At 41.2% G+C, this 14,649-nt stretch overlaps 1 protein-coding gene across 2 annotated transcripts in view; it reads left to right on the forward strand.

Annotated features, from left to right (window-relative positions):
- Positions 1–6,621: 6,621 nt before the first annotated feature.
- The window catches only part of daw1 (dynein assembly factor with WDR repeat domains 1), a 35,430-nt gene continuing 27,402 nt past the window's right edge, over positions 6,622–14,649 (forward strand). For both annotated transcript variants that reach the window (XM_037539801.1, XM_037539800.1), the window contains exons 1-2: positions 6,622–6,708; positions 8,790–8,862. In XM_037539801.1, the coding sequence (XP_037395698.1) occupies positions 6,669–6,708; positions 8,790–8,862 (113 nt within the window). In that variant the 5' untranslated portion in view covers positions 6,622–6,668. The remainder of the gene's footprint in view (positions 6,709–8,789; positions 8,863–14,649) is intronic.

The raw sequence follows: 14,649 nt of genomic DNA on the forward strand, positions 1-14,649 counted from the left end.
TTCACCACTACAGTCCAGTACAGTGACCGCGTTACTGCTGCCACCTGTGCCAGCCTGCGGCCGATCTCACAATCCCTCTTCCCATCACTCGTAAACAAGACCCCAAGATACTTAAACTCCTCCACTTGGGGCAAGTCCTTTCCCTTACCTGAAGTGGGCATGTCATCCTTTTCCAGGCTAGGACCATGGACTTGGAGGTGCTGATCTGCATACCAACCACTTCACACTCAGCTGCAAACCACTCCAGTGAGTGCTGGACACATCCAAGCGATCCAACCAAGAGAACAACATTGTCTGCAAATAGCAGAGACGCCGCCCTCCAGCCTCCACACATAATGCCCTCCTGACCTTGGCTACTCCCTGACACCCTTTCCATGAATTTCATGAACAGGAGTGGAGACAGGTCACAACCCTGCCAGAGCCCAACGCTAACACTGAAAGAGCCTGACTTAATGCTGAGTATACGAACACAGCTCTCACTCTCCATGTCCCCTAACTCATCCAGGAGGTGGGAGTTGAAATCATTCTGAACAGGGGCCTCTGACAGTCATTCCCCGCACACCCTCATTATTTGCTATTCAATCTTCCCTGTCATCTGATCCAACTCACCACCAGATGGTGATCGGTTGACAGCTCGACACCTCTCTTCTCCCAAGTTTCCAGATCATATGGTCCCAAGCCAGATGAAATGACAACATAGTCATTCATTGATCTTTTACCCAAGGAGCTCTGGTACCATGTACACTTATGAACATCCTTGTGTCAGAACAATCCATGCCTGGCACAGAAGTCCAATAACAATTCACCATTTGGGTTTAGACCGGGCAGGCCGTTCTTCCCAATCACGCCTCTCAAGGTCTCCCAGTCATTGCCAACATGAGCATTGACGTCTCCCAGGAAGACTATGGAGTCTGTAGGCAGGACCCTTTCCAGAACCCCACCCACTTACTTGAAGAAGGCCAAATATCCCTACGTGTTCTTTGCTGCATAAGCACACACAACAGTTTGGTTACAGAGCCAACACTGTTGGAGGAGGTGAGCCCAACTAAATCTAGTTGGTACCTCTCAACCTCCCACACAAGCTCAGCTCCCTCCCCCACTATGAGATTACTTTCCATGTACCAAGAGCAGTTTCTGCTGCAGGGGCCGTCAAGTGCTTCACTGCCATCTCCCACTGCCTATACAGCACTGCACAGCTCCCCCATGCTGGACCTCGTGGGTGGTGGGCTCACATGGTCTCCCCACATTGCCTCTTTGGGCTGAGCCCAGCCAGGTTACGTTAGCTGCCCCGGCCACCAGGCACTCACTCAGGGACACTACCCCCAGGCCTGGCTCCAGGGGTAGGTCTCGGTGACTCTGTCCCGGGCAGGGTACACAGTCTTCTGTGTCTGTTTTTCATGGAGGATATTTTTTGGATCGAGGTAGTCTGGGTCTTCACTGCAGACCTGTTCACCCTGGGAGACCCTACCAGGAGCATATTGCTTCCGACGACTTAGCTCTGAAGATCCTTATACCACACAAGCCCTTCGGCACCCGAGTCCAGGAAAAAATCACTGTTTTGTGCTTATGGTAATTTTAATAGACATCAGCGTCACTAATTGATGATGTTCTATGGAGGACACTGGAGGACTTTCACCTAAAATGAGTTCATGAAGCGAGTCTTGTTATAAAAATGATAACAGGACATCAGAGCCATAATTAATCTTTTAGTACTTTTACTTTTGATACTTAAGTACATTTGAAGGTAAATACTTTAGTACTTTTGTTCAAGTCGAGGTTTAAAGGGAGGAACTTCTACTTTTACTGGAGTAATATTTTACCTTTGGTGTGTCTACTTTAACTCAAGTGTACTTCATCCACCACTGTTGCACAGATCGTATGAAGTTTCCAGGTAGGGGCATTTGTGCCACGGGGCCTACAACTTGATGATCCAGGCCAGGGTATAAGCTTCCACTGCTTGTTAGCTGCATGAGCCTTGTAGCTAAAGAAGCAAACTTCGGACACCAAATATGTGTTAGCTGACTGATTACATTTGTGATAACAGAGCAACGGATATTTACATACTGTTTGCATCAGATTCTGTTGATTTCTGTTTGATGCGTCATCAGCTCTGCATGCAGAACACGGCCTTTCTCATTTCCCAGCCGGCGTGCTCGGGCTTTAAGAACACGTGCAGAGTGCTCTATAAGTGCCCGTGGCTGCTCGGTGCCACCACACGCTTTTCATTTCCCTCAGAATTGATTTCATTATGCCAGCAGTCGTGCGCTGATGTGTGTGTGCAGCAGTGCATTGAGATGCACTCAGTGTTTCCCTGCTCGACTCTACAGCTGACACACACAGAGGGAACCAGCAATGTTGAGAACACATCACCAGCAATAAGAGCTCAGTTACATTATCATACACCTCACTCAGCCTCAATCAGGGAAACATTAGCATAGAAATATGAAAATGTGTAAAATTTGGGCTGTTTTAGTGAAAACCTTGTGATAGTTGTGATACCTGTGTTTTGAAATTACACATGCAGCTCTTCATGCCTATATTGATTGTTTTTAATTTAAAGATGTTATTCATATACACACCAATCAGGCATAACGTTATGCATTTTAGCATGTCCAAATGGCCTGACTGCATGTCTTTGGACCCGGAGAAAACCCACGCAGATACGGGGAGAACATGCAAACTCCACACAGAGAGGAAGCTGGTCGTCCAGCCAGGGAATCGAACCCAGGCCCTCCTTGCTGTGAGGCGACAGCGCTACCCAAGCTGTCCAGGATCTGGACCTATTCTGGCCCACACTACCTGGAAGTCAAACAACACTCACATGGGAAAGCCAGAATCAGCCTAAAACTGTCTGGTATCTGGGTGATGCTTACAATTTACTGCTGAAAGCCAAAAATCTCAGATGCTCTTTGTGTTATTTTATAAAAGTAATGTTCATAGAGCAGATCACTGAAGACACACCGTCTGTTTATAGTTTATAGCCCAGATTTGGGGAAAAACGGGTCTTTTTCAGTAGAAAAAGAAACTGAGTTCAGCTTCTTTTATTATAAGGGTTTAAAATGACATCACCATCTATTTGACTGGAAAGAAGAGTTACAGCCTCATATGACGCCCAGCTTCTGAATGCAGCTTAAGAAATTTGAAAGTTATGAAGAATACGATGAAGTGCGCTTTGGAACCACAGGTGGTCTTGAGGAGTTGAAATGGTAAACATACTGGGGAAAAAATATAACATGCACTGTAACTTTTGCACAGGCCACATTTTATGTTTCATTATTTTTTTTTTTTTGCTGTTTATTTTAAAACTGGTGAATTTATTTTACTTAGAATATCAACAGTATCATGTCATTTGACCAAACTTTTGCACACGACTTTGGGTCCAAATAATGTTTCACAGCTTTTTATTGCGGGAAGAAGATGAGGTTTTCACACAGTACTCGACATTTTGGATATAGTGAGATAAAAGCCGTGTACTCTTTTGGACTTTACATGTATGAATAAAATACTTTGCCAGCAAAATAAGTAGATTACATAAAACAAAAAAAAAAAAATTTAAATCAATTTTGGTGAACCCAAATAAAACAAATTCACTATAAATAACCTCCACGATAAAGCTAACAAATATTTTGCCATAGTCTTTGAGTTTGATCACAAAGCCAAAATAGATGACAAAAGGTTTCTGGTTATAGGCCACAAAAAGTGCTCATATCAATGGATACCTTGGGTAAATACAGTAAATACTTATTGGGTAAATGAAGTTAATACTAATTGGGAAAATAAAGTAAATACTTATTGGATAAATTAAACACTTATTGGGTAAATACAGTAAATACTTATTGGGTAAATAAAGTATATACTTATTGGGTAAATATGGTAAATACTTATTGGATAAATACTTTGGGTAATACCAACAGATATCTTTAACAGATTTGCTCCAAACTGCAATCATATGTGGAACAGAAACATTCTCATTCTGAAACCAAGCATGAATCTTTTACAGAACATGCTAAATAAATAGAGCTCTTATACAACATTCCCACTCCTGAAGGGACTGCATCACACACAGTAGCGTAATGTTTGGGAATAATAGGAATTTTCATGGTTAAATAAATGACCTTCTTTATTAAACATTGGACTTATTGGGTAAATACAGTAAATACTTATTGGGTAAATAAAGTAAACACTTATCGGCTAAATACAGTAAATACTTTTGGACTTTACATGTATGAATTAAATACTTTGCCAGCAAAATAAGTAGATTACATAAAACAAAAACAAAAAAAATTTAAATCAATTTTGGTGAACCCAAATAAAACAAATTCACTATAAATAATCTCCACGATAAAGCTAACAAATATTTTGCCATAGTCTTTGAGTTTGATCACAAAGCCAAAATAGATGACAAAAGGTTTCTGGTTATAGGCCACAAAAAGTGCTCATATCAATGGATACCTTGGGTAAATACAGTAAATACTTATTGGGTAAATGAAGTTAATACTAATTGGGAAAATAAAGTAAACATTTATTGGCTAAATACAGTAAATACTTATTGGGTAAATAAAGTAAACACTTATCGGCTAAATACAGTAAATACTTATTGGGTAAATACAGTAAATACTTATCGGCTAAATACAGTAAATACTTATTGGGTAAATACAGTAAATACATATTGGATAAATAAAGTAAATACTTATTGGGTAAATAAAGTAAACACTTATCGGCTAAATACAGTAAATACGTATTGGGTAAATAAAGTAAATACTTGTTGGGTAAATATGGTAAACACTTACTGGCTAAATACAATAAATACTTATTGGGTAAAAACAGTAAATACGTATTGGCTAAATACAGTAAATACTTATTGCGTAAATTCAGTAAATACTTATTGGGTAAATAAAGTAAATACTTTTTGCGTAAATACAGTAAATACTTATTGGATAAATTAAACACTTATTGGGTAAATTCAGTAAATACTTATTGGGTAAATAAAGTATATACTTATTGGGTAAATATGGTAAATACTTATTGGATAAATACTTTGGGTAATACCAACAGATATCTTTAACAGATTTGCTTCAAACTGCAATCATATGTGGAACAGAAACATTCTCATTCTGAAACCAAGCATGAATCTTTTACAGAACATGCTAAATAAATAGAGCTCTTATACAACATTCCCACTCCTGAAGGGACTGCATCACACACAGTAGCGTAATGTTTGGGAATAATAGGAATTTTCATGGTTAAATAAATGACCTTCTTTATTAAACATTGGACTTATTGGGTAAATACAGTAAATACTTATTGGGTAAATAAAGTAAACACTTATCAGCTAAATACAGTAAATACTTATTGGGTAAATAAAGTAAACACTTATCGGCTAAATACAGTAAAAACTTATTGGGTAAATACAGTAAATACTTATTGGCTAAATACAGTAAATACTTATTGGGTAAATAGAGTAAATACGTATTGGATACATAAAGTAAATACTTGTTGGGTAAATAAAGTAAACACTTACTGGCTAAATACTTATTGGGTAAATAAAGTAAACACTTATCGGCTAAATACAGTAAAAACTTATTGGGTAAATACAGTAAATACTTATTGGGTAAATAAAGTAAATACTTGTTGGGTAAATAAAGTAAACACTTACTGGCTAAATACAATAAATACTTATTGGGTAAAAACAGTAAATACTTATTGGGTAAATTCAGTAAATACTTATTGGGTAAATAAAGTAAATACTTGTTGGGTAAATATGGTAAATACTTATTGATTAAATACTTTGGGTAATACCAACAGATATCTTTAACAGATTTGCTCAAAACTGCAATCATATGTGGAACAGAAACATTCTCATTCTGAAACCAAGCATGAATCTTTTACAGAACATGCTAAATAAATAGAGCTCTTATACAACATTCCCACTCCTGAAGGGACTGCATCACACACAGTAGCATAATGTTTGGGAATAATAGGAATTTTCATGGGTAAATAAATGACCTTCTTTATTAAACATTGGACTTACCAGTGCAATTTATTTTCTAAACCAATTTCCAAGAACAGCAACTTCCTTTTCAAACACATGTCCTTATTATTCCAGATGAAATAACTAGTTGGGGAAAAACTTGGCTTGTAGAAAAGCAACCAGACCAAAAGTCCCTGTTTATGGAAATCAGAAAGAAAAATGGGAATCTTGTCAATGTTATATTTGTTATACAAACTAAAACAAGCTCCAGTCCTCCCAACTGAGAAAAAAATAAACATGACGTGAGATAAACTGGATTTTTAAAGGATTTTTCAGTCCAGTTGATTTTAAAAATCTGATTCAAAGCACTAAAATCACTGGGTCCAAAACAACATAAAAGCAAAGTGCTTTTACAGCGGAGAGGAAAAGAAAAACACAAAATAAAGAAAAAGTTAAAATAAAAAAGTCATCCACTTGTAGTAGTTTTAAGTAATTATGTTCGAAAATCATCAATAGATATTTATTTTATTTTGTTTGTATTTTTATTTTTTAGTTTAAAAATTTTATTACACAATTCACACACAAAAATTCACAAAATTACATAATAAGAGACGCGTGCGCATGCGCAGACCGGGCGCTGTGGCGCAGCTCCGTCACCACGGTAACGGTGTGTTTGTAAAAGCGCCTTAAGGGAGAAATGAGACTGAAACGGCTTCATATTCGCTATTATCCACCAGGTAAGACTTTATATCAGCATCTTATTAATGAAATTGTTCCCAATAGTGTCGTAACGTCTGTTTATCTCTTTTTCTTCGCGGTTTATTAACGAATTTGCCTAAATAGTTAGACGGCGTTAGTTGCACTAAACTAACTTACGTTAACAGACAACGTATTTAAAGGGAAACTCGATTTTTCACAGTTTCTGAGCATAATTAACTGGTTAAGACGTAAACAGAGCAGGTCAGAGCGGTTTAGTGTGAAACGCTCTGTTCTAGATAAACTTACCGAGTCAGAACTGTTCACAGTGGTGGTGAAAGGAACTTATTATTCCAGATTTTCCACTATTTTCCATCATCAACATTCCATATAAACTCAGAAGACTCGTGTAGGTTCTCTGATGGTTCTGGATGGTAAATAAAATGTCTATATCTGTGTTGTAGTCATGGCGACGTTTGGTTCCTATCACCACCACTGTAAAGACATCTGAACCATTTCAGACCAATGTATTGTATGTGGTTCTGTAAAGCGGCAGAGAGGGTTCTACTATGGTTACAGGCTTGCATTGTAACAGGCAGAACTGTTTTTGGTGCGATATAGAAAAAGTTTCTGAAAAGGGTTCTTTCAAAAAGGTTCTGTATAGAACCATTTGCAACACGTTCTCCATCAATCAGAAGAACCATTTCACCGTGCAAAGAATCATTTAAGCGTGAAGTGATTTTTGTAGTGTGTGTGAGTGTGTGTGAGTGTGTGTGTGTGTGTGTGTGTGTGTGTGAGTGTGTGTGTATGAGTAAGAAATGCGTGTTTTATTGTATCTTTTTATTTTATTTTATTTTATTTACTACATGTTTGTCTGATGCTGTGCACTGTGAGCTCCTGTAACCAAAACCAAATTCCTTGTATCTGTAAACATACACTATATTACCAAAAGTATTCTGTCGTCTGGCTTCACACGCATATGAACGTGAGTGAGATCCCATTCTTAATCCATAGGGTTTAATATGATGTCAGCCCACCCTTTGCAGCTATAACAGCTTCAACTCCTCTGGGAAGGCTTTCCACAGGGTTTAGGAGTGTGTTTATGGGAATTTTTGACCGTTCTTCCAGAAGCGTGTTTGTGAGGTCAGACACTGATTTTGGACGAGAAGGCCTGGCTCGCAGTCTCCGCTCTAATTCATCCCAAAGGGGTTCTGTCGGGTTGAGGTCAGGACTCTGTGCAGGCCAGTCAAGTTCCACACCAAACTGGCTCATCCATGTCTTTATGTAACTGCTTTGTGCACTGGTGCACAGTCATGTTGGAGCAACTGTTCCGACAAAGTTGAGAGCATGAAATTATCCAAAATCTCTTGGTGCTGAAGCATTAAGAGTTCCTTTCACTGGAACTAAGGGGCCAAATTCACTGAGCTCCTGAGAGCGACCCATTCTTTCACTAATGTCTGTAGAAGCAGTCTGCAGGACTACGGGCTTGGTTTTATACACCTGTGGCCATGGAAGTTATTGGAACACCTGAACTCAATGATTTGGATGGGTGATAAAGCTTGATTCCGATTCTGATTAGAACCATTGCCTTCACTAAAGAACCCTTCACGATCCCTTTCTTGTAAAAATGTACTTAAGTTGCTTTTGGAAAGATACTTTCACATTTATTACAGTCTTTATTTCACTGCAGCAACAACACCTGTATTTGAGGATCTGTGTAGAACTGTGAACACTCACAGAACCACTGCTTAAAGGGTTCTTTACATTGTGAAATGGTTCTTTGGATTGATGGGAAATATGCAGTGCATGGTTCTTTATAGCACCAAAAAGGTTCCGCTATCATATACAAGAGTGACAGTGTAACAATAGAAGAGCACTTGTTAGTGTTATGTAGAACCATTCTGAAAAAGATTCTATGTAGAACCATGTACAGCAGTTCTTCAATCTGAAGAATGATCTCATCCAGCAAACAACCATTTAGGTAAGCAAATGATTCTTTGAGTTGTCAGTGTTCCATACAGAGCCATCATCACCATGTTTTTAAGAGTGTACTGACCTTATCCTGAGGTTCTGTTCTGGATACAGAACCTTGACAAGTAAAACGTTCTTCTTCTGTGTGCAGGAATAATTCTGGACTATGAGAAAGGAGGACAGCAGAGGACTAAATCCATTGACCTGCTGGATTTGACCCCCGAGTGAGATTTACTCTGATTGAAGTGATGAGTGATGCACTGAACTCCATGACCCTGCACTCATATTATACACTCCCTGGTCACTTTATCAGAAACCCTTGTAGCTCCACCTTGCTGGTGTACGGTGAGAGACTGTAGCTCATCTGTTGATGTACCAGAGAGGGCAATCCAGAGTAAAACGTTTCTGACAACAACAAACACGGTGGATTGGGTCGTAACAGAGAACCTGTAGAGAGGAGAATTCACGCTCTGTAGTGTCTTCCAGTTTTCTCAGACACTAGGGGAACGCTCCTGAGCGAGTTCAGAGTGAATAGGTTCATATAGGTTGATACAGGTTGATGTCTGGCTATTTTTGGGTGGTGTACCACACTAAACCTGGCAGTGACACTGGTGTGTGTAAAAACTCCAGAAAGACTGCTGTGTCTGATACACTCGTACCAGCACCACACACACCACCATCTCAGCGTCACTGCTGCATTGAGAATGATCCACCAACCACATATGTCACATAAAACCACACAGCAGCAGCCCTGTGGTCAGAATCTGACCAGTGATGAATTGGCTGGGGAAGCCTGCTTAACAGTATAGCAACAGATGGACCACAGCCTGTACCGTACACCTGCATAGAGTTAGGTGTTTCCAATATGGTGGCCAGTTAGTAGAAGCACAAAGTGTGCATTTCTATTAAAGTGGCCAGTTAGTGGAAGCACAAGGTGGGTGTTTCTATTAAAGTGGCCAGTTAGTGGAAGCACAAGGTGGGCATTTCTAATACAGTGGCCAGTTAGTGGAAGCAGATGGTGGGCATTTCTAATAAAGTGGCCAGTTAGTGGAAATGCCATGTGGGCATTTCTAATAAACTGGCCAGTTAGTGGAAGCGCAAGGTGGGCATTTCTAATAAAGTGGCCAGTTAGTGGAAGCACAAGGTGGGCATTTCTAATAAAGTGGCCAGTTAGTGGAAGTGCAAGGTGGGCATTTCTAATAAACTGGCCAGTTAGTGGAAGCGCAAGGTGGGCATTTCTAATAAAGTGGCCAGTTAGTGGAAGCACAAGGTGGGCATTTCTAATAAAGTGGCCAGTTAGTGGAAATGCAAGGTGGGCGTTTCTAATAAAGTGGCCAGTTAGTGGAAGCACAAGGTGGGCATTTCTAATAAAGTGGCCAGTTACTGGAAATGCAAGGTGGGCATTTCTAATAAAGTGGCCAGTTAATGGAAGAGCAAGGTGTGTTTCTCATAAAGTGGCCAGTTAATGGAAGCGCAAGGTGGGCATTTCTAATAAAGTGGCCAGTTAATGGAATAGCAAGATGGGCATTTCTAATAAAGTGGCCAGTTAATGGAAGCGCAAGGTAGGCGTTTCTAATAAAGTGGCCAGTTAATGGAAGAGCAAGGTGGGCGTTTCTAATAAAGTGGCCAGTTAGTGGAAGCACAAGGTGGGCATTTCTAATAAAGTGGCCAGTTAGTGGAAATGCAAGGTGGGCGTTTCTAATAAACTGGCCAGTTAGTGGAAGCACAAGGTGGGCATTTCTAATAAAGTGGCCAGTTAGTGGAAATGCAAGGTGGGCATTTCTAATAAAGTGGCCAGTTAATGGAAGAGCAAGGTGGGTTTCTCATAAAGTGGCCAGTTAATGGAAGCGCAAGGTGGGCATTTCTAATAAAGTGGCCAGTTAATGGAAAGCAAGGTGGGCATTTCTAATAAAGTGGCCAGTTAATGGAAGCGCAAGGTAGGCGTTTCTAATAAAGTGGCCAGTTAATGGAAGAGCAAGGTGGGCGTTTCTAATAAACTGGCCAGTTAGTGGAAGCGCAAGGTGGGCATTTCTAATTAAGTGGCCAGTTAGTGGAAGCACAAGGTGGGTGTTTCTATTAAAGTGGCCAGTTAGTGGAAGCACAAGGTGGGCATTTCTAATACAGTGGCCAGTTAGTGGAAGCAGATGGTGGGCATTTCTAATAAAGTGGCCAGTTAGTGGAAATGCCATGTGGGCATTTCTAATAAACTGGCCAGTTAGTGGAAGCGCAAGGTGGGCATTTCTAATAAAGTGGCCAGTTAGTGGAAGCACAAGGTGGGCATTTCTAATAAAGTGGCCAGTTAGTGGAAGTGCAAGGTGGGCATTTCTAATAAACTGGCCAGTTAGTGGAAGCGCAAGGTGGGCATTTCTAATAAAGTGGCCAGTTAGTGGAAGCACAAGGTGGGCATTTCTAATAAAGTGGCCAGTTAGTGGAAATGCAAGGTGGGCGTTTCTAATAAAGTGGCCAGTTAGTGGAAGCACAAGGTGGGCATTTCTAATAAAGTGGCCAGTTAGTGGAAATGCAAGGTGGGCATTTCTAATAAAGTGGCCAGTTAATGGAAGAGCAAGGTGGGTTTCTCATAAAGTGGCCAGTTAATGGAAGCGCAAGGTGGGCATTTCTAATAAAGTGGCCAGTTAATGGAATAGCAAGATGGGCATTTCTAATAAAGTGGCCAGTTAATGGAAGCGCAAGGTGGGCATTTCTAATAAAGTGGCCAGTTAGTGGAAGCGCAAGGTGGGCATTTCTAATAAAGTGGCCAGTTAGTGGAAGTGCAAGGTGGGCATTTCTAATAAACTGGCCAGTTAGTGGAAGCGCAAGGTGGGCATTTCTAATAAAGTGGCCAGTTAGTGGAAGCACAAGGTGGGCATTTCTAATAAAGTGGCCAGTTAGTGGAAATGCAAGGTGGGCGTTTCTAATAAAGTGGCCAGTTAGTGGAAGCACAAGGTGGGCATTTCTAATAAAGTGGCCAGTTAGTGGAAATGCAAGGTGGGCATTTCTAATAAAGTGGCCAGTTAATGGAAGAGCAAGGTGGGTTTCTCATAAAGTGGCCAGTTAATGGAAGCGCAAGGTGGGCATTTCTAATAAAGTGGCCAGTTAATGGAATAGCAAGATGGGCATTTCTAATAAAGTGGCCAGTTAATGGAAGCGCAAGGTAGGCGTTTCTAATAAAGTGGCCAGTTAATGGAAGAGCAAGGTGGGCGTTTCTAATAAAGTGGCCAGTTAGTGGAAGCACAAGGTGGGCATTTCTAATAAAGTGGCCAGTTAGTGGAAATGCAAGGTGGGCGTTTCTAATTAACTGGCCAGTTAGTGGAAGCACAAGGTGGGCATTTCTAATAAAGTGGCCAGTTAGTGGAAATGCAAGGTGGGCATTTCTAATAAAGTGGCCAGTTAATGGAAGCGCAAGGTGGGCATTTCTAATAAAGTGGCCAGTTAATGGAATAGCAAGGTGGGCATTTCTAATAAAGTGGCCAGTTAATGGAAGCGCAAGGTAGGCGTTTCTAATAAAGTGGCCAGTTAATGGAAGAGCAAGGTGGGCGTTTCTAATAAACTGGCCAGTTAGTGGAAGCGCAAGGTGGGCATTTCTAATTAAGTGGCCAGTTAGTGGAAACGCAAGGTGGGCATTTCTAATAAAGTGGCCAGTTAGTGGAAGCGCAAGGTGGGCATTTCTAATAAAGTGGCCAGTTAGTGGAAATGCAAGGTGGGCGTTTCTAATAAAGGGGCCAGTTAGTGGAAACGCAAGGTGGGCGTTTCTAATAAAGTGGCCAGTTAGTGGAAGAGCAAGGTGGGTGTTTCTAATAAAGTGGCCAGTTAGTGGAAAAAACGCAAGGTGGGTGTTTCTAATAAAGTGGCCAGTTAGTGGAAACGCAAGGTGGGCGTTTCTAATAAAGTGGCCAGTTAGTGGAAGAGCAAGGTGGGCATTTCTAATAAAGTGGCCAGTTAGTGGAAACGCAAGGTAGGCGTTTCTAATAAAGTGGCCAGTTAGTGGAAGAGCAAGGTGGGCATTTCTAATAAAGTGGCCAGTTAATGGAAGTGCAAGGTGGGCGTTTCTAATAAAGTGGCCAGTTAAAGGAAGAGCAAGGTGGGTGTTTCTAAGAGAGTGGCCAGTTAGTGGGCGATTCTAATAAAGTGGCCAGTTAGTGGAAGTGCAAGGTGGGTGTTTCTAATAAAGTGGCCAGTTAGTGGAAACACAAGGTAGGCGTTTCTAATAAAGTGGCCAGTTAATGGAAGAGCAAGGTGGGCATTTCTAATAAAGTGGCCAGTTAGTGGAAACGCAAGGTGGGCATTTCTAATGAAGTGGCCAGTTAGTGGAAACTCAAGGTGGGCGTTTCTAATAAAGTGGCCAGTTAGTGGAAACGCAAGGTGGGCATTTCTAATAAAGTGGCCAGTTAATGGAAGCGCAAGGTGGGTGTTTCTAATAAAGTGGCCAGTTAGTGGAAATGCAAGGTGGGCATTTCTAATAAAGTGGCCAGTTAGTGGAAGCACAAGGTGGGCATTTCTAATAAAGTGGCCAGTTAGTGGAAACGCAAGGTGAGCGTTTCTAATAAAGTGGCCAGTTAGTGGAAACGCAAGGTGGGCGTTTCTAATAAAGTGGCCAGTTAGTGGAAATGCAAGGTGGGCATTTCTAATAAAGTGGCCAGTTAATGGAAGAGCAAGGTGGGCGTTTCTAATAAAGTGGCCAGTTAATGGAAGCGCAAGGTAGGCGTTTCTAATAAAGTGGCCAGTTAATGGAAGCGCAAGGTGGGCATTTCTAATAAAGTGGCCAGTTAGTGGAAACGCAAGGTGGGCTTTTCTAATAAAGTGGCCAGTTAGTGGAAACTCAAGGTGGGCGTTTCTAATAAAGTGGCCAGTTATTGGAAACGCAAGGTGGGCGTTTCTAATAAAGTGGCCAGATAGTGGAAGAGCAAGGTGGGCATTTCTAATAAAGTGGCCAGTTAAAGGAAGCGCAAGGTGGGCATTTCTAATAAAGTGGCCAGTTAGTGGAAACGCAAGGTGGGCGTTTCTAATAAAGTGGCCAGTTAATGGAAGTGCAAGGTAGGCGTTTCTAATAAAGTGGCCATTTAGTGGAAGCACAAGGTGGGCATTTCTAATAAAGTGGCCAGTTAGTGGAAACTCAAGGTGGGCGTTTCTAATAAAGTGGCCAGTTAAAGGAAGCGCAAGGTGGGTGTTTCTAATAGAGTGGCCAGTTAGTGGAAGAGCAAGGTGGGTGTTTCTAATAAAGTTGCCAGTTAGTGGAAACACAAGGTAGGCATTTCTAATAAAGTGGCCAGTTAATGGAAGCGCAAGGTGGGTGTTTCTAATAAAGTGGCCAGTTAGTGGAAGTGCAAGGTGGGTGTTTCTAATAAAGTGGCCAGTTAGTGGAAACACAAGGTAGGCGTTTCTAATAAAGTGGCCAGTTAATGGAAGCGCAAGGTGGGTGTTTCTAATAAAGTGGCCAGTTAGTAGAAATGCAAGGTGGGCGTTTCTAATAAAGTGGCCAGTTAGTGGAAGCACAAGGTGGGTGTTTCTAATAAAGTGGCCAGTTAGTGGAAATGCAAGGTGGGCATTTCTAATAAAGTGGCCAGTTAGTGGAAACGCAAGGTGGGTGTTTCTAATAAAGTGGCCAGTTAGTGGAAACGCAAGGTGGGCGTTTCTAATAAAGTGGCCAGTTAGTGGAAACGCAAGGTGGGCGTTTCTAATAAAGTGGCCAGTTAATGGAAGAGCAAGGTGGGCGTTTCTAATAAAGTGGCCAGTTAATGGAAGCGCAAGGTAGGCGTTTCTAATAAAGTGGCCAGTTAATGGAAACGCAAGGTGGGCGTTTCTAATAAAGTGGCCAGTTAGTGGAAACTCAAGGTGGGCGTTTCTAATAAAGTGGCCAGTTAGTGGAAACGCAAGGTGGGCGTTTCTAATAAAGTGGCCAGATAGTGGAAGAGCAAGGTGGGCATTTCTAATAAAGTGGCCAGTTAACGGAAGCGCAAGGTGGGTGTTTCTAATAAAGTGGCCAGTTAGTGGAAGTGCAAGGTGGGTGTTTCTAA

The sequence above is a fragment of the Pygocentrus nattereri genome, chromosome 7, assembly GCF_015220715.1.
Source record: "Pygocentrus nattereri isolate fPygNat1 chromosome 7, fPygNat1.pri, whole genome shotgun sequence".
NCBI lineage: Eukaryota > Metazoa > Chordata > Actinopteri > Characiformes > Serrasalmidae > Pygocentrus > Pygocentrus nattereri.